The following is a 20,712-nucleotide window of genomic DNA, read 5'->3' as shown; positions in this document are numbered from 1 at the left end:
TTCCTCAAACTTCTATCCAATCAAGAGTGTGTTAATAGAAAGACCCCTGAAGTATTTTTTTTTCAATTTATTTTATTCTTTTGCAGCATCGGCTTTGTTATATTAATGGTTGAGATGCCCTTTTTGTTTAAATATTGTCTTGAAATTTGCTGTGCCTCATAAGGGTGTGGAGTAGGGTTAGTGGTCTAAATTTTGGGTCATTTGAGCAAACGGCTCCTGAAATACAGGCCCTGGAAAAGAACAGCATTTCACAATATCAATAGTTTATCAATTCCCACCTCTCTTCCCCCCTCAGCCCACACACACACACCTGGGCCTCAAATAATGGTTCTGATCCTCCCCCAACAGATCTCAGTTATGCAACATTTATCTCAGCTAGTGCATGTCACCTGCGGCCCCTTTGGGAAGCAATGTTGAAATATTAAAGAAACAGTTTACCTCTCTAGAATAGTACATGCCAAACACTCACACCAAAGCAACTGAAAAGCACATATGCCGAAAGACTAGCTAAGAGGGTTTCCCAGCCTTCCATTTTTACATTACACGTGTGGCTTAAGGGGATGTGCTGTCCATGGAACCAGAGCTACACACATGCACTGTAAACATGAACTCCTTGGTTAGCAGAAATCGGAGAATGACCCATAGGCATGTTGGTACTATTTCTCTCTTTGGGAAATTTGTCCTGCTAATTTAAAAGAGCTGCTAGTTTCTGAGAGATAATAAATTACACATGCTCTGTGCAGATATGAGAGAATGATTGCTGGGCATGTGTCAACTTTTCCACCTGTGGGATTATTATAGCATAGTTCCAGCACTGATTCATCAATGCGCCTTTGGCAGGTCCAGCCTCGCTCCCTGCCCCTCATAGGTGAACCAGGATCTTAAAGGGGCCTGCCCCTCTGAGCCCCTCTCCCTAACCTCCCATATGAACCTGGAGGATGCTGCACGTCCAGGAGTTATGATCCCCTCTCCAATCAGCTGCAATGTGTGGAGCTCCAACTCCTCTTCCTGCCTCCTGTGTGTTGGCATTCAGGGGATCCGCACCCCCAGAGAGCTAGTAACTGGAGAAGACCTGCCCTGCTGTGGGTATATCTACACTGCAAACAGGTGTCACTGAAGCATGCACTGACATACCCAGTTAGCTTTGATTTAGTTAGCTCAAATACCAATAGCAGTGAAGCCACCCTAGCAGGGATGGCAGCACAAGCTAGCCGCTTAACTACATAGCCAAGGTCTCAGACAGGGCTGTAGAGTGTTTGCTGCTGAAGCTTCACTGCTACTGTTATGCAAGCTAGTATGTGCTTGAGTAATTGCCACCATTCTAGAGATACTAAACTGCAGCCCATAGGGGACATATGCATCTGTTTCCTTTTTCATGCACATGGGGCAAGGGTCAAGCAGAGCACTCAGCAAACCCCCTCAGAGAGGCGCCCCCCCGCATTGCCTCATCTCACAGCTCAGCCAAACTTCTCCAACTCATCCCTCCATTATTCAATGCAGCAACTTATAATATAATGAACACAGCTTGCGTGCATGCAGATTATTCCCAGTGGTTACTGCCAACGCCAGAGGGCAGAGTAAAGGTTAGGAAGGTGTTCACCTTAACGCTGCAGTGTCTGGTTTTCAGAGCCTTGAGTTTAAGTTTAAAAAACTAAAAAAATTAAGATGCTGGTTTCAAACTGGTTTTATTTTTTTATTTAAACCATGACAGCAGAACCTGGATTTTTTTCTTAAATACAGAATACTGTAAATGTTTCAGAGAACTTATGGAAGCTTGTCTCTCTTTAGCCCCCAAAATGCACGGATATAGGTGCATGATCCACCTCTGAAACACCTTCAATGAAAAAAAAAAGTAAGCCAGTACCAAAAGAAAGTCCTATTTGGGAACCGCTAGTTCAGTATCGTTGGTAAAAATATATGGAGTTTGTTTTCCCTGGCAATAATACTTCAGAAATGCACATATACATCACAGGTTGACAACTGGAAATCAATGGCTCAACAGTTTGTGTCCCGGTCAACACAACAACTCAAACAAGTATTTGTATACATTCAAAAGCACAAACCCTGGATTCCATATGATAATGAAACAGCCTCACATGTAATTAATGAAATTCTGCAATGTAAGAATGAGGGGACCACAAGAGTGCAATCTCCTTGGGGCAGAGAACCATACCTCCTCCATATTACGAACACTGTTAGTGCTCAGTGAAATCTTACTGAATACAACCAGCCACAAAACTTCACAACACAACCTCCCCATTTCTACCCCCACTCCCAATAGAATGAGGTGATTTTCTCTTCCAAAATATCAGGAGTACTGACCGTGCAATACTTAAATATATGTATTTACCAAATCATGGACAATCTTGAGCAATCCCATGCTACACAGCTCAGTTACTTTATCAGTTTGCGAAAATGATGGAGCTAAGTCTACATCAGTGTTGTCACACCTGAGCCAGGTCTACACTAGAAACTTTTGCAGACATAGTAATGTCATCTAGGGGTGTGATTTTTTTATACCAGCAAAAGTCCTGGGTAAAATGCAGTTATACCAGCGCAAGAGTGCTTTTGGTGTTATAGCTTATTTAGTTCAGGGGACTGATATAAACTATACCAGCAAGCTATATCTACAGTAGGGCCTCGTCTGCACTACAAAAGCTTTGCTGGAACTGGGTGAGAGTTCTGTAGAACTATTTCAACAAGTGGGGAACATAGAAATGAAATACTTTTCTCCAATACCTAAAAATTCTTGAAGACACTTGTACTGACAGGACAATGGAGACAATGATCTTTTCTTTTTTTGAAAGAGTAATGAAAATAGCTCTGCTATTTTCCTGCAGGGCTTGGTGCTGGCATCCGGCAGTTGAGACCTGAAGGAAAGGCAAAGTGAACTGCTGAACTCCTTTCCCTTTCTGGCCTTACTGGGAAATTGGAAATGTAGGTCTGGGTCATCTTCAAGGATGGGTTCTGACACAAATCAACAGTCTCTAGGACTGGGCAAGGAGGCAGTACAGAAAGTGAGGGCTGCCGTGGAACCTGAAATGCATCATGAAGAGAACTGCTAATTTTTGGAGGAGTAGAGGCAGACACAGTGGTGCTATGCTTTGCACAAAATAAGTCTTCATCCTTGTTTCCTAGGAACAATAGACTAATCTCTTCTTGTAAAGATCCAGCAGCCTGTGCGTGAGGTTTCTGCTCTGGAGGGAATCCCTTCCCCATTGCTTGGGTGTTCTCTGATACAGAGTTCCAGCTGACCAAGTCTCTTGCTCCTGACTCCATTTCAAAGGGTGGATTTTTATAGCCGATTCCAGACTTTTTATTTTCCCAGTTATCTACCACTTGCTTCTGCTCATCATCCTTTTGATGAAGTGGATCTTGGGGATGGAAGGATGTCTTTTTAAAGGCTGCTCCATTAGAAGAAAGCCAACAACTATCCTCTCCTTGTTTTTCTTCCACTTCTGCTGCCTTCTTTCCTTTGGATTCCAGTGGTGGTCTGATCAGGAGACCCTCCTCATTTACCTTGTACTTTTTTAATGCTTTTTCTCTTCGCAGCTTTTGGAAATCTGCCAGCTGCTGCAGCTCCTCTGGCAGCTCCATACAAGAGATCTGATTAAAAAGATAAAGAGAAAAAAACACAGGCAGAGCATAAGAGACCTCTGTACAAGTCACAGCCTAACAGAATAATCACCTGTCATTAAAATTGTTTACTATAGTGCCTCCCAAATTTAATGCAATTCCTATCTTCCAGAGAAACTAAACACAAAAAACTTGAAAACTTCCTTCTTAAAGGCAACCTACAACAGAAAAAATGTTGGCCTTGTACTCTTTTTTGCTTCTTTATGATGTATAAAGAACTGAAAGTTTTTTAAAAAAATAAAATCGTCCTGCTCATTTTTACATTAGAAATTTAGGCTGATCTACTCTGAAAGGCTTTCTGCATTAGGGAATTGTAGTAAAAAATTTCCTACTGATACCACCAGTTCAGCTGCGCTGGTGGTGCCTCTCTTTTAGACAAGACTCCAGTGGCTTCTTGGGTTTTTACTGCCATGTCATTTAAACATGGTTGGTAGAATTCCCTAGTGTGAACTGGAGAACTAAGGAAATGACCATATCACAAGAGTAAAAAAAGAGACTGAAAGAAAGACATCCCCCCACCCCCAAAACCCCAAACAACTAGGAGGGAAAGGGATTTTCAGACAGTTTAAAATCTGCTGATTTTTTTTTTAAACAGCTATTCCAATGTTGTGACATACCAGGGTACAATCCAGACTAATAAGCAGCTATGTCACCCCTGCCCTCTCACCTGGGGTGCCCTTTACAATGCTTTACTGCTGTAGCTTCCACCCTGGATGGCTCACAAACAACTTCCAGCATGCAATTCACTCCCAGCTAAATCTGTGTATGCTGCAGCCAGCCAGCCATACCTTTGCTCTTACCAGCCTTTGTTATAGTGCAAGGTGACCCCTACACAATCCCAGTCTCAGATTTCCCCCAGAAATGTATGTCTTGAATTGCCCAGCCCTCTCCTAAGCAGTACAAATTAATATAAAGTCCATATTTCTTTAACAGAAATAATATGCACATGCCATCTTGTTAGCCCAAATGGCGTTTCCCAGACACTTCAATTTAAAACACACTGGATTAGAACAAACAAAACAAGTTTATTAACTACAAAGAGAGATTTTAAGTGACTTCAAGTAATGAGACATAAAAGTCAGAAACGGTTACAAGACAAACAAAGTGCAAATGATGCTTAACAAACTGTTAAATTGAAAGCAAAGTTTTTCTTATCACATACTCTCATCAGTCTTACTGACCAAACTGCTTAGGCCAGGACCCCTTTTCCAGTTCAACAGGTGCTTCTTTTTCACCTCTAGAACATGAATTGGTGGACAAAGAGGAGGAGTGCGTTGAGCTGTCTGGCTCTCCTTTTTATATTGTCTCTTGGAAAACATTTCCAGCTGAGATTCTGGAGACAAAAGTCTACGGAGAAGGATGTTCCCTGTCACTTTTCCTCACTTGTTTGGAGTTCCTTTGTCTACCCTTCCTGCTTGATGACTCTGTTTACTACTTAAATGCAAATTAAGCAGCACACACATTCCTTTGTTTGAGACAGACCTGTTTGCCAGCTTCTGTTGTGGTTTAGAACATGTTAACAACATTATACAGAGAAACCGTATAACTTTACATGCAATATTGCCACACATTTTATCAGGGCAACAGTGATCAGCAAATTATGAGTTTTCAGATGATACCTCTCAAGGCATACTTTGTACAACATTTATTACAATAATGTGTAGGATGTGGACACAGGGCTACATTGTCACAAAAGTATACTTAACATCCTGGAAAGAGGATATCTTTGCTAAAGATTCACACCTCCACCTTTTAAATTAAGGTGCAAAAAGTTCACTAACATGCTCAGAGACATCAAGCAGGTCCTTCAACTAAACCAGAGAGAAAGCAATCCCCAGGCCTTGTAACATATGAAGCAAGCAGTTTCAGGCCATCCTTATACATCATACACATGGTCTTGGCTTAGCGCCTTTATGTATGTATTGTTAAAATCCCCTATTCATTGCTCTAAGTGCCTACATTACATAAACATACATAAAGAATGTCATATTAATACCTACCCAGCCCTTTAGGACCACAAGTCTTCTCCTTTCAGTCCACTCTCACCCACTTAACCACCCCCTCAGAAAGGCCTAGAGAAATAGATAAGCCTCCTAGCTTGCCCTGAAGGTCAATGGCTTGGCTCCACTGGATCAAAATGGTAGCGGTAGTAAATTCTAGTGTAAAATGCCTTGAATTGAAAATGTCCTGTCATCAGTCCTGCCCTGTTTGACCAGGAGGACATGTGTCTACCATGTCAAGTGCTGAGATATCCTACAGGGAGAGGGGAAGCCAGGACCGAAACCATTTAGTCTGGGTCACTTGGAAACAAACTTGAAGCCAGTGCAATCTGTGGAGCACAAGCATAGCATGCTTTCAATGAGAAGTAAATAGGCAATCATTCTGTACCAGATGAACGTTCGAAGTGGTTCTCAGGAGTAGCTGTACAGAGCACATTGCAGTAATCTGTTCTAGACGTGACCTGCCATGGTTTCCTGTGTCTCTACACAAAAGACTGACAGATCTGCATCCAAAAGAAAATTTTGACAAATATAAATGGGGGAAAAGCACTCTTGATCATTTCCTGTAACAAAGACGTTGTCCAAATAACACTGTATGCCATTCAGTCCCTTCAGGATCTCATCCATGGCTTTCTGGAACAGGACAGGTGTTAATGTGATACCAGAAAGCCACCTGTTGTAACAAAATACACCTTTTTGTGTGTTGATTGCGAGATGCTGCATCAATCTCTATCTGTAGGTATGCATTGAGCAAATCCAAATTATTGAAACAATGTCCTCCACTAAGAGTAGTGAACAAATCTTCAGTAGGAGGTAGTGGATACTGGTCTGCACATAAAACTGGATTCAGCATCACTTTGAAATCTGCACAAATTTGACCTGAGCCATTCTTCTTGATTACTGGTACAATGGGTGTAGCCCATTCACTGTGTGAAACCAGTGACAAGATTCCAATATTCTCACTCAACGGTCCAAATTAGCCTCCACCAGAGGCTTCAGAGCATAAGCCACAACTGTGCACTAGCAATACTGTATTTTGGCTGACTGTCACACTTAACAGCGAGCTTCACTGACATGTTGCTCATCTGTACAAGTTCTTTTTCAAAAACTTTAGAATATCTATCAAATATTTTCTGAAGATTTTGATAGGTTTCAGAGTGGTAGCTGTGTTAGTCTGTATCAGCAAAAAGAACGAGGAGTACTTGTGGCACCTTCGAGACTAACAAATCTATTTGAGCATAAGCTTTCGTGGGCTAAAACCCTCTAAAGTGCCACAAGTACTCCTCGTTCTTTTTGAAGATTTTGAGGTGCTTTCATGATCACCTTGATCTCAGTCCAATCCACACTGAGTATGTCTCAAGCCAAGATCTACCAAATAATAGTGGAAACTTTCCTTCAGTCACATATTGTAAGTGTAAAACAACTAAATTGTCCATCTAGTTGAAATTTTACCTGGAGTATCGCTTTTGGGACCAACTTTTCCCCATTACAAGTTTTCAGAACTGTGTAAGTTTATTCAAGAGGAACTAGTGACAAAGTCTGGTGATAGGTAGATGCAGAAATCAGTGAGATGGCATCTCCAGTATCATGCTCCATTCTTGTATGAACTTCTTTGATCAAACGTATGACCCAGAAGCCATCGCTGACTCCGGCTTCTGATAACACATGTAATGTTAGGTCTTGGTCATTGTCACTAGAGCTCATCTCTTTCCGCATTATGAATTCCCGAATTCCATCCTTTCTTAGGTTCAATCTTCATAGGTGTCTTCTTGGATGGATGGTTACTCTGTGTTGGTCGCTGAGCTGAGCAACAGGTCATGGCAATGTCTCTTTTCTTCAGGCACTTTCTGCAAATAAACTAGCCTGGCCAGCAATCCTTCTCAGTGTATGTAGTTTGTGCCACAACGGCCACATGGAAATTCCTTCCATTCCTGTGGGCTTCTGTCTCACCGATTCATGAGATGAACTTCTTGGTTCACACTAAATTCCAGAGACTACTTCACTGCAGTTTCCATTGCAATTGATACTTCAACAGCCTTCTTGAATGTAAGCACTGATACAGTCAGTAACGTCTTCCAAACTGGGTCATTGCTTAATTCAGAGAATAACTGATCAATCAGGGCATCACTTAATTTTTACCCAAACTGACAATGCTCAAACAACTTCCTTAGAGCAGCAACAAACTATGCTACCAACTCTCCACTTCCCTGATGGAACCAATAATGTTCTGCTATCATTGATGGAGTAGAAGAAAAATGCTATGAACGTAGCGGTTCTGGACGCAGTTGGAGACAATAGCAGTCCATATGCCGTCAGACCCATCACTATTAGCAAGGTTGAAACGCGTTCATTTGGAATGGTGTCGCAGATTACAAATTGCTCAAAACATTTGAGGTACAACACCATTCACTATTTGGATTGTCACCAAATTCACCAGCAATGCCCACAAAAGTTGCTATTTCTTTGTTCTCCTGTTTGACTTAACCTTCTTGACCACTTTTTGTCTCACAGTGCACTAACAAATAAAAGAGTTTCTCCATCTGTACTCCTTCTGCACAATTCTTCCTTTGTCTGTACTTGGGCTCCCTCTGCTGGTTATAAACTCTCAATGCAGATTTAAACTGCTTGCCTGCCACTTGCATTTGGTCAATCAATATGGCTGCTTGCTTTCCCCTCACTGCTTTGTTTGCAGGAGCTCCAGGCAGCAACCTATTCCTTTGTTCTGCTTTTAATTGCCAGTTTCCCCCTCTCTAGCTGGCTGGTTCACACTGTCCCAGCAGCAAAATCAGCAGTCTGCCACCTTGAGCCTCTAGATAAACTTTCCCCTTTTTTTCATAGTATGATTTGCTTAGGGTACGTCTACACTACGGGATAATTCCGATTTTACATAAACCGGTTTTATAAAAACAGATTGTGTAAAGTCGAGTGCACGCGGCCACACTAAGCACATTAATTTGGCAGTGTGCGTCCATGGTCCGAGGATAGCGTCGATTTCCGGAGCGTTGCACTGTGCGTAGCTATTCCGTAGCTATCCCATAGTTCCCGCAGTCTCCCCCGCCCCTTAGAATTCTGGGTTGAGAGCCCAGTGGCTGATGGGGCAAAATTCATTGTCGCGGGTGGTTCTGGGTAAATGTCATCAGTCATTCCTTCCTCTGGGAAAGCAACGGCAGACAATCATTTCGCGCCCTTTTTCCCTGGATTGCCCTGGCAGACGCCATAGCACGGCAACCATGGAGCCCGTTCAGCTTTTTTTTTTTTTTTTTTTTTTATACAGTCACCATATGTGTACTGGATGCTGCGGACAGAGGCGATACTCCAGCGCTACACAGCAGCATTAATTTGCTTTTGCATGATAGCAGAGATGGTTACCACTTGTTCTGTACTGTCTGCTGCCAGTGTAATTTGGCAATGAGGTGACAGTTATCTGTCCTTCTGTGCTGTCTGCTGCTATCATGGGTGCCCCTGGCTGAGATCGGCCAGGAGCGCAAAAGCAAAACTGGCAATGACTCCCTGAGTCAATTCCTCCTTTATGGTTTCTAAAAATAGAGTCAGTCCTGCCTAGAATATGGGGCAAGTGTACTAGAGAGCACAGCCACTCCGTGTCAGATCCCGCAGAAATGATGAGCTACATGCCATTCACGAGGGGTGCCCCTGCAACAACCCCACCCGTTGCTTCCCTCCTCCCTCAACCTTCCTGGGCTACTGTGGCAGTGTCCCTCCCATTTGCATCATGAAGTTATAAAGAATGCAGGAATAACAAACAGTGACTTGTTAGTGAGATAAAATGAGGGGGAGGCAGCCTCCCGGTGTTATGACAGTCCAGGCAGGACATTAAGCGGTGCGGGGGAGAGGAGCCCAGCATGCCGCTGCTATGATAGTCCAGGCACTACAGAATCTTTTCTTTACACAGGAAAGGGAGGGGGCTGATGGAGCTCAGCCCCCAGTTGCTATGATGAAGACGGTTACCAGCCGTTCTGTCCCATCTACTGGGAATGACCATGGGTCAAATGGACACTCATGGAGGGAGGGAATCATTCCTATTTTTACCCAGGCGCCCCTGAGGCCAGCCAGGGGTATTCAGCAGTTATCAAGCACGGGCTGATGGTGACGACGGATAGCAGTCATATTGTACCGTCTGCCACCGGGGTGGGGAGAAGAGCAGATACTGCTCTTCACTGCTGCAGCATCGCGTCTACCATCAGCATTCAGTAGACATAGGGTGACACTGAAAAAAGTCAAGAAATGATTTGTTTCCCTTTTCTTTCACATGGTGGGGGGAGGGAGTAAATTGACGAGCTATACCCTGAACCACGCTGGACAATGTGTTTGAACCTACAGGCATTGGGAGCTCAGCCAAGAATGCAAATACTTTTTGGAGACTGCTGTAGACTGTGGGATAGCTGGAGTCCTCAGTACCCCCTCCCTCCCTCCATGAGCGTCCATTTGAGTCTCTGGCTTCCCGTTACACTTGTCACGCAGCACTGTGTAGCCTCTAGATTTTTTTTTTCAAACGCTTTGCCATTTCGTCTTCTGTAATGGAGCTCTGATAGAGCAGATTTGTTTCCCCATACAGTGATCAGATCCAGTATCTCCCGTACGGTCCATGCTGGAGCTCTTTTTGGATTTGGGACTGCATTGCCACCCGTGCTGATCAGAGCTCCACGCTGGGCAAACAGGAAATGAAAATCAAAATTTCGCGGGGCTTTTCCTGTTTACCTGGCCACTGCATCTGAGTTGAGATTGCTGTCCAGAGCGGTCACAGTGGTGCACTGTGGGATACCACCCGGAAGCCAATACCGTCGATTTGCGGCCACACTAACCCTAATCCGATATGGTAATACCGATTTTAGTGCTACTCCTCTCGTCAGGGAGGAGTACAGAAATCGATTTAAAGAGCCCTTTATATCAATATAAAGGGCCTCGTAGTGTGGATGGGTACAGCGTTAAATCGGTTTAACACTGCTAAAATCGGTTTAAACGCTTAGTGTAGACCAGGCCTTAATGTTTCTTCTTCAGGCAGAGACAGAAGTAGACACTTGTGGGATAAAAATCCTGCATCTCAAAATGTTGTATTTGGACCCAGCGAAGGAGGAGATAGACAAAAGGGGAGCTTATAGGAACACAGCTGTCTGATGCTCCCTTTATTACTCAGGCTGCAAAACTGAAAACAGCAGGAAAGTGAGGCTTTGCACTCGGGAGGGAAGAGCACTCAAACATTCAAAGGGGAAGGACATCACAGATGCTTTTAAATTGATTTCATTTATTTAGTTACGGAACCAAGTTTAATTCAATTCAAGAGTGTCTACACAGTGGTTTTGCACTGATTTAAATAAATCAGTTTTAAAACAGATTTTACTTAAACTAGTGGAACTGTGTGTTTAACAGAAGGCCATAAACAACTGAACATCTAGTTGTTCCTCCCACAGCACACAGAGATTACGTCTGCTAGTGCAAGTGTAGCTGAAAGCACAGTTGCCAACTTTCATGTGGTAAATACGCACCCCAACTTTTACAATAAGCCAAAAATCAAGCTAATCCCATTTCAAAAACAAGGTCAAAACAAGTCAATCCCTAAGAACCTCAACACTATGTAACTAGATCCCCCCAGCGTCCAGTCTAGGACTGTGGTGGGCCTGCTGTGCACCCCGACTCTCTCCCCCATCTTGCCCCTGCTGGCCGGGAGCAGATAAAAAAAAAAAAGCAGCAGTAACAAGCTATAAGAAGCAACAAGCTACAAGCCAAAAACTAGCCAACAAGCAACTCACAAGCCAATTAAGCCAAAAACAAGCCCAATTTCTGCATTTTTGTGTGGGTTTGGCATGAGTATGAAATGACTAGAAACAGAAGTGAAACCAACTATTTTCATTGTCCAAGCTGAGAGCTTTTTAAAAAGGAAGCAGATAGTGAGAAGAAAATTAGATCATTAAAATGTGAGAACTATTTAGATTTTAACAGCAATTAAAAAAAATAGGTAACGATTTTTTTTTTTAAATGAACATGGCCAGATTAATTCTCAATCTAAATCCTATAAAGTCAATGGATTAACACCAAAGATTTGACCCATTGTTAGTATGGGTATTCCATTAAAGTAACCCACTTTTTTTTGTTGTTGTTTTTTTTTTTGGTAAACTGATGGGGAGGGGAAAATAAATTTATGCTTTTTTGCTTCTTTATTACATATAATGATGGTCTAAAAGGTTGGGTTTGTTCCCACCCCTTTTTCTGCATGTATTTTACATTAGAAATTCAGGTCCCTTCAAACCTATTTTCCCTGAAGACCATGGATACCTTTTTCTTCCTTTGCAGGTCACCTTTACAAGAAATATTTATTATTATGGCATCTTCCCCTTCATCTGTGAAGCAACAGTGACATCTAGTGGATGAAGCCGTATGAGTAGTCCCAGGGATTTAAACTTGCACTTTGTTGAACTGGGGCCAGACCAGGAAAAGTTTAGATTGTGTTTCCTTCTTAAAGCTGAGCTACATTATTATTCCTTATCTCATGTTTGTCATTTAAATGTGGAGCAGTAGAATATTTTAGAACATTTTTCCTCTGTGGATATGTCCCAGCCTCATTTCTTATTTACAATGGTAATAGCTAATTAAATAATCTCCAAGGTAGGTATTCCAAGCCCCAAGTCCTGGTGAAGTGTGATCCAGTGATGCAAAAGGATGGATTAGAGGTCCTTTCCAATCTCAGTCATCTGAATTCTTCAGCAAGTCTAATTCTAGACATACCCTTCAGATATTGAATCCAATGCAGAAATTCTAGTGAGGCTTAGGAAAAAAAAATCTCAGCGATCCAAAGTGATTCTCAATGCAGGGGACAAGTCAAAAGCCAAAGGAAATCCTGCTCATGTGGGTCTCAGATATGATTTTTCATATTTGTTTTCTATGCATTGATTAAAGATTATAATGATAGTATACTGTATACTTTTTAAAACAATGGCTTCTAAAATTATACACAAAGAAAAAATCTGCATACTTTTTAAAAATATTCATACATCCAAGACTAACATTTTTTTAAACCTTCAATCCTAGGCCCAAATTACATGGTTTCTACTGAAACGTGTGTTGATGGTAACTCAGACCTTTATTACTGTAAACCAGGGATAAAATACTAATGAAGACCCTGATGCTGCAAACACTTACGCAAGTGCTTAATTATACACATGAGTAGTCCCATTCAATAGGATTGTTCATGGATATGTTTACCTATATGCATGTAAATGTTTGCAAGATTGAGGCCTATAGGTGGGGTTTTATTAAGGGAACCAAATTGGAGAATACATCTAAGAGAGTTGTTGCAGAGAGGGTTATGGAGGTGCTAGGAAATGGAGTGATAGCAGAAGGAATGCAGATGCCTAGGAATATATGCACCAGAATGTATGCACAATGAGTAGCAAGATCATTCTGAAAAGCATTGCAGCTTCTTTCCCTGAGATCAGCAGCCCTTCAAGCATCCTTGCTGATTCTGGTTTGTGTAACAGTTCTTTCCTCCTGATATCAAGAGTTTTGCAACAACCACCCACATCCCAGAACCACTTTCATAAGGACGGCCATACTGGGTCAGACAAAAGGTCCATCTCGCCCAGTATCCTGTCTTCCAACAGTGACCAATGCCAGGTGCCCCAGAGGGAATGAACAGAACAGGTAATCATCAAGTGACCCATCCCCTGTTGCCCATTCCCAGCTTCTGGCAAACAGAGGCTAGGGACACCATCCCTGCCCATCCTGGCTAATAGCCATTGATGAATATTTCAAGATGGATGCTCCCACATTTCTTCAAGTATCACAACAGCCACTGCAAGGAATTCTGGCATGAGTCTGACAAGCTCTCTGAAAGCAAGGATGAAAACTATTATCCATGAATTTGAACTAATAAGACGTCTCAAGAAGGCAAGATAAGGAAAATAGTTTTAAAAGAAATATTTCTTGGTAAATGGAAGAATGTGTGTATTTGAATTGCAGATGCACAGAATAGTTGACATATCTATAGTTATGCATGAATAATAACTCTGTGGTAGTTAAGAGTGGGAGGTAGGCAAAATGACACTAAGTGATACAGCCAATCTGAAAATCGAGTGAGACAGCGTCTACCTCTGTGCTTCCCAGCAGATCTGCAGATCCCTCCCGATATGAATTTAAGTATCCATCCACCAAGGTTGTTAAGTCAGACATCATCTCATCCAGTAGCAACAAGCGGAGAGGTAGAAGGTAAACGGTTTCCAGAGCCAACACTTTCAGGAGTAAAGGTGGAAGAGGTCTCACAAACCATATATCAGGATTCTCCTGCATTTCCCAAATATAAATGAAAAAAAAAAACAAACCACCAATTAACCTAGCAAAAATGTTAGCAAAGTTAAGAGCAATTTTTGCCCATGTGCTTTGTTTTCTCACCTGCTCACACTGTATTTCCAGATGCTCGTAATATTCCCAGTGCTGTTGAAGCACATGTTAGCATCTGATGAAGTGGGCTGTAGCCCACGAAAGCTTATGCTCAAATAAATGTTAGTCTCTAAGGTGCCACAAATACTCCTGTTCTTTTTGCGGATACAGACTAATACGGCTGCTACTCTGAAACCTGTTAGCTATACCACTGCAGTAGCACCCTCTAAGACCTTCTCTGTGCACAGAAGTTTTGCCAGTTTAACTAATCCAATCTAGACATACCCTACATTATCTAAGAGCTTCGTGACTCTTCATGGTTTGTAGATTGTTTGGCCATAAATCATAATTTCAAAATGACCTTTTAGAAAATACATTCATGAGCACTGTTGGCAATTAAAGCTTGAACCGGCTGTTGAGGCGACTTGTGAGAGGGGCACGAAGGGTCAAGTGTCCCGACAACTGGGTCAAGTGCCTCTCCAGCAGTCGGCCTGGATGGAGAGAGGAAGAGGCGAGGCCAGAGCTGGGAGAAAATAGCCTGAGTCGGGCCAGAGCCTCTTCCAGCCACGCTGCTTGGATGCTGCCTGGTGCAGCTGGAAGAGCACCTGGCTGTGGCAGCAGCAGGCTGCCCCCCACCCAGGCTCAGCTTCTGGGAACACTGGCCAAGCAAGCTGGAGGCACCCCGCATGCCCTGGCATGCTCAAAGTTGGCTCGTGTCCCAGAAGTCAAGCCTGGGCAGAGAGCAGGCTGCTGCTGCCCCCACCCCAGCCAAGCTCTCTTGCAGCCAGCTACTGTTGCTCAGAGAGCATGCCTTGGAGGGCAGGGGGCCTCCAACTTGCTCAGCCGCTGTCCCAGATGCCAAGCCTGGGTTGGTGGCACCTGCTGCTGCCGCAGCCAGGCATTCTCCCAGGCAGCTGCAATGCTGTACTGGAAGGAATTTGGGAGTGGCTCCAGGGCCTGGCTGCTAGGGAGAGCAACCAAACATGCCGGGGTAGCCGGCACAACAGGAGGACAGAGTCCCCCACCCAAGTAACATGGGGTGGGGAGGGTCAGGGAGAGTGCAGGGGCCCTGGGCTGGGGATGGGGTAGGGAGGAGTCATGTGGGGAGGTTACATGTCCTTCCCTTTAGCTGGTGACAGTGAGTATGGGTGGCACCAGTCATCTAATGTGCTCCCTAGGTGGTTAGATTGCCTGGATAATACCAAGTAGAGTCAAACTCCCTCAGTTACGATCCCAAACTGCATCAATTAATCTGAGTTTCCTACCATCAAGCTCCTTCTCCAACCGACAATCATTACAGACAAACATTTAAAAAGGGGCAATGTACAGTTCTTGATTGTCGCCTTAGAGACAATGACTGGTATTGAACTGGCTGAGCCACTCACTTGAACAGCCTGCTGCCTGTACGCCAGGAAGGACACCTTTCGCGGGGACATCTTGAGGTGCCGCATCAAGCACTCCTGTAGGGAGCTGATGCGATGTGGAAGGAACCCACCTGTTATATTGGAAAAATGCAAGACATCAGCAACCTGCAGAGGGAATATGAAAGGGATCAGTATGTCATGATCAGCATCTGTTGGTCCAAAAAGAGAATATAGAAGTTTGTTACTGGAGAGTATATTAAAAAATTAAAATTTCCAAATCAGAATCTTTCCCACGCCTTTAAATGTTGCTTAGGGCATGAACAAGGCTCCGCCATCCCTGTCTCTCTTGGGCCACTCTTTGCACAACCTCTAGATAAGTTTTCTGCCATCAAATTAATCCTTATTTTGGCTGTGTACAATCTCAGAGCTAACAGTTTTCTACCCACTCCTTTTAAAATGTAACACTTATACGTTTAGGGAAAGTTCCTGTTAGATTTCTTCCTTTCTCACTAAACTTGTTGTTTCTTAAATTATTAAACTATTGACAAAAAATGAGGAAAAATATGATGAAATGAATTTATAAACAAAAACTATAAGCTTCACTATTATAACACAGTAGTAAAGCTACAAAAATCAATACTTTCACAAAAGTACATAAAAAGCCACACATAGCTGTGCACAAATGGGCTGCAGTGAATGTTATATCACTTAACTGATAGCACCTGATTGGGTAGTTACTATAACAATTGTCTCACAGGTAGAAGGTAAATAAAATATTTTTTTCAAGCCAGGCAGACTTGGGCCATGTCTACACTAGAGATTCTTTTTTTAAACAAATAATTTCATTGTTCCTAATATCTGCACAGCTGTTAGTAACAGCGGAACCATGCCGCTGAGTGAGGCATACTGATACATCTTTTGAATTTTCCTCTGAAAAATTGTGGCTCTCTAAGAACTGGTATTTGCTTGCTATAAAGTAACTCATAAATGAGGTCTACGTGGGTTTGCCTGCACTAAGAGGTGGTGACTTCTAGGTACATTGACCCCAGTGAAATGGAGTGCAGAAAGGAAAACAAGTTGATTCTTCAGTGACTGGTGCAGTGAGACAGCAGTGGAAAGACTGTTTGCATCAGTTTAGATATACTGGACGTGGAATGCATCTACTCCGCCACTAAACCAATTTAGCTCTCACCAAGACAGAACTGGACTGATTATGAATCAGTCAAGAGATCTATCAATGGGGAAGGGAGGGAGTATTGAGCATATTAGTTCCCACCAAAATAAAAGGAGTTATACCAGTGCAACTTGTCTGCTTAGACCAGGCACTCACTATGCAGATGGCTCTGCCAATTGTTTTCAACAATATGTCAGTTCACCATGCAGGAGCCAGAAAACCTTCCATGCTAGAGTAGGTTCTCTGATGGTAGGTACTGAAAGAAATGTTTTGCAAAAATTTGCTTGTGCAAACAAAGCCTACCACTGGCTTGGTGATTCTGATTGATATTTGGCTGCTGGTGGTGACTTAGAACAACAGTTCATCCATCTGCTCCAAAAGGCATTTAAATAAAATATGTTTGGGGATGGGTTAAGAGAGAAGCCTTGCATACACTAAGAAAAATTATCCTGCTAGACTATGATTTTAAGAGTTGAGACAAATAATATTATGCTAACTATGTCTTTTCACAAGTCATGGTTAGCACAAGGACTAGCCAAACAACAATTTATCCCTGTCTCTACTGAGTGGAATCATAGTTGGCATAGTGTTGGTTAATTCATTTCTTCAATATCAAGTTCTAATACAATAAAAAGTTGTAGTCAAGACAAGCCGCATGTGTAGTACTGATGCAGCTCTATCACAGCTAGCAACTGTGGAACCAGATGCTTTTATCACTGCCTGGTCTACTCTATCACTCTCACTGTTGCTAGCATTTGTGGAGCTGCACCAGCAGTAGACATATGTGGCCTAACTCTTTACTCTGTTTCTGCACTTACAATAGGGATGGAAAGAGTAAAAATAGATTTACACTGATTGTATCCAGGGGCCAATCTGGACCCCATGTAAGTGGGAATAAGCCTCAAGCTTCCACCAAGATTGATCATGATCAACATACATATCTTTAAAAGGTGTTAAAACCTTTCTACACTAATTCCTAACATATTTTTAAACCATCGCTCAAACAAAACACCTTTTTTGTAGGTTAAGATTTCTCTTGACTAGGATAAAAAGTGGAGGGAGGACTTAGAACTCTAGCTAACACGTACTAACACATTCAAAAAGTCCAATATAGACAAGGCAAGCTATACTTTAGCACATGCTGGCTGGTCAAACTGAAGCCTTTGACCATCTGTTCACAGATATATATACAGCTTGCCTTGCCTTAGCGCAGAGGTCGGCAACCTTTCAGAATTGGTGTGCTGACTCTTCATTTATTCATTCTAATTTAAGGTTTTGCATGCCAGTAATATATCTTAACATTTTTAGAAGGTCTCTTTCTATGAGTCTATAATATATAATTAAACTATTGTTGTATATAAAGAAAATAAGGTTTTTTAAATGTTTAAGAAACTTCATTTAAAATTAAATTAAAATGCAGAGCCCCCTGGACCGGTGGCTAGGACCTGGGCAGTGTAAGTGCCACTGAAAAATCAGCTCGCGTGCCATCTTCGGCACACATGCCATAGGTTGCCTACCCCTGCCTTAGGGTGACCAGACAGCAAATATGAAAAATTGGGATGGGGGTGGGGTGGGGTAATAGGAGCCTGTATAAGAAAAAGACCCCAAAAATCACAACTGTCTCTATAAAATCAGGACATCTGGTCTGTACTGGGGTGTTAGAGTGTGTTAGTTAGAACGTGACAGCTAATACATTCTAAGCAAAATGCTTGTATCCAGGGCTGGCTCCAGCTTTTTTGCCACCCCAAGCTGCAAAAGAAGAAAAACCTGATTGTGCTTCCGCCGAAGAGAAAGAGATGGAGTGAAGCGCCCACCGTCGAATTGCCACCAAAGACTAAAGCGGCACGCTTGAGCTGCCACCGAAGACCCGACATGCCACCCCAATAACAGACGGAGTGCCGCCCCAGGCACCTGCTTCCTTCGCTGGTGCCTGGAGCCAGCCCTGCTTGTATCCTAGTCAGGAGAAACCCTTATACCAAGCCAGTAAGCTTTTCTCTTGCTGAAACTGTTCTCCGGTTACAAACCAAACTAGTCAGCAGGGTACCTGTGTATCAAATACGTTGGAAAGAATGATTCCATGCTGATGTGACAGGCAGTCTGAGATCAAACGGCAGTCATGCATGACCTGAAGAACCGAAGAAAGATGCTTGAATATGACTGTAGATTCAATATCCAATTGCAATTTCTTACTGATGTGGCTCAACCATTTCTCACACACCCTGCCACCCTTCTGAACACTTACTTTCAAAATGTTCTTGTCTTCCAGCACCACTTGCAGTCCATTTTTGAAAACTCGAGGCCCCAGAAGGAAAATATCAAATAAAAAAACCCGACTCCTCGTGGCTACCTAAAACAAAACAATCCCAATTTATTTGCAAGTGGGGAAGCCAGAGAGGGATCTAAAAGAAGAGGGAGGGTCTGCTGTAACCCAGCTTTGTAAAAGAATGTTGTTCACAAAAAGTACCTTGAGGACAGTAGGTTTACAGTTTCACGAATATTAATCTGGAGATAATCCCCCGTTTTCAAACAGATACTCGCAGACAAGCTTGCAATAAGGGATCAAACTCAGTAGCTTATTGTGTGCAGTTACATAATGGGCATTTTCAGACATGCAAAGAACATATATATTAGAAATCCTATCCAAAATGCTTGAATTAAACCAACCTTCCATTTCCTCACTTCCTTCACTGGATATAGACAAAGCGAATAACAGTCCCCCTGAACTTTTCCTTTCATGGACTCCTCTTTCTCTACAAGGGTTAAAATGAAAATACTGTATCCTGTCCTCTGCCACCAGACTTTGATATAAGACTTGGCCTTGCTTATATTCAAAGTTGCCCTGGATTATTTTAAACCAATTTAATTAAACTCATTCAAACCCTGTGTGGACACTTAATTTTACATAAACCAGATTTAAAATTGAATTAAGAGCATCCACACAGGCTTCGGACACATTTAAATAAATTGTTTTTTAAACCTTGAACGTTAAACCAATACAACTTTTAATTGAGATAAGGCCTTACTATCATGAATTTAAAACATCTCTGGACTCACACTTTTCAGCTAATCTTCCCATATTCTGACCTGTTTCAAGATGAATCATCATCAAGGCCTAGTCTACACATAAAGAGTTTTCCTGCTTTAACTATGCCAGCAGAGTTAAAGCAGCAAAACCCTCCTAGTGTAGATGCAGTTATATCAGATTGCTTATATTGGTACAGCTTATTCAGGTTCAGCAAAGTAAAATAAGTAATACTGATATGAAACACTTTATATCAGTATAATTGCTTCTATAAAATGGCTTTCACCAGCTTAACTATGTGGGTTATACAAGTATATTTTTTTAAGTGTAGACCTAGCCCAAGTTTTTCCCCCAGATTATGCCTTCTTAACAGTGGAACATCTTGAAAAAACACATGCTCTCTTTCTTTAACTGTCCCTTACCTGAAGCCAGCAGAGTCTTCCATGACGACACAGATTAACACCCTCTGCTGCCATACCTAAAACACTCTGTTTTTTGATGTGCAGCATCTAGTGAGAACAAGAAGAAAAGGAATATAGGAATTGGATGGCTTGGGAGACTGGTCATAAAAACAGGGAGTCTTTCATCTCTCAGTCATTGGTTCAAATTCAACAGAAGTCATTAGTGACCAAAAGTAATTTGCATCTGACAGGTGTTTAGTGGCCTGTAAGACATACACTGGAGGTTTCAGTCCAATTACTAGAAGACAGCATATGAAGCACAACATATACTATAATCAGTGCCCTCATTGATAGTCCTGGCAGAGAGCTCAAGGACTGTATGGAGCATAGATAATGAACAACTCTTTCACCACCAGAGGAGGTTTGAGGCATATTGTTGAGATACTATGGATAAGCTTGCTCCCTGTACTTTATCTGTTTCCATGCAGTAAAACATTGGTGGTGGGTGAACCACAGGCTCAGTGAGGTTAGCCCCCGGCCCACTCCTACTGCCCGCCTTCCCCTGCAAGAACCCAGATCGTCCCCTCCAGAGTGTGGGGCAGGCATTGTGAGCACCAGATCCAGCTGCCCAGAGTCCCTGGCCCCAGCCCAGCACCGGGAAGCAGGAGAGGACCTGGGGACGGAACGTGACCGGGCCACGCAGGGCTGTTTGGGGAGGCTTTGATAC

At 42.7% G+C, this 20,712-nt stretch overlaps 1 protein-coding gene across 9 annotated transcripts in view; it reads right to left on the bottom strand.

Moving 5' to 3' along the window:
• Positions 1 to 1,666: 1,666 nt before the first annotated feature.
• EXD1 (exonuclease 3'-5' domain containing 1) overlaps positions 1,667 to 20,712 on the bottom strand; it is a 47,078-nt gene continuing 28,032 nt past the window's right edge. For 5 of the 9 annotated variants that reach the window (XM_050954818.1, XM_050954822.1, XM_050954817.1 and 2 more), the window contains 5 exons: positions 20,007 to 20,093; positions 18,607 to 18,909; positions 15,410 to 15,553; positions 13,737 to 13,928; positions 1,667 to 3,606 (listed from right to left, as the gene is read on the bottom strand). In XM_050954818.1, the coding sequence (XP_050810775.1) occupies positions 2,827 to 3,606; positions 13,737 to 13,928; positions 15,410 to 15,553; positions 18,607 to 18,909; positions 20,007 to 20,093 (1,506 nt within the window). In that variant the 3' untranslated portion in view covers positions 1,667 to 2,826. The remainder of the gene's footprint in view (positions 3,607 to 13,736; positions 13,929 to 15,409; positions 15,554 to 18,606; positions 18,910 to 20,006; positions 20,094 to 20,712) is intronic. The other 4 variants (XM_050954824.1, XM_050954823.1, XM_050954825.1 and 1 more) reach the window with 2 other exon arrangements.

Source organism: Gopherus flavomarginatus, chromosome 5 (genome assembly GCF_025201925.1).
Source record: "Gopherus flavomarginatus isolate rGopFla2 chromosome 5, rGopFla2.mat.asm, whole genome shotgun sequence".
NCBI lineage: Eukaryota > Metazoa > Chordata > Testudines > Testudinidae > Gopherus > Gopherus flavomarginatus.
Note: the sequence above shows the minus strand (reverse complement) of the source record. Positions and strands in the feature narration are given on the sequence as shown.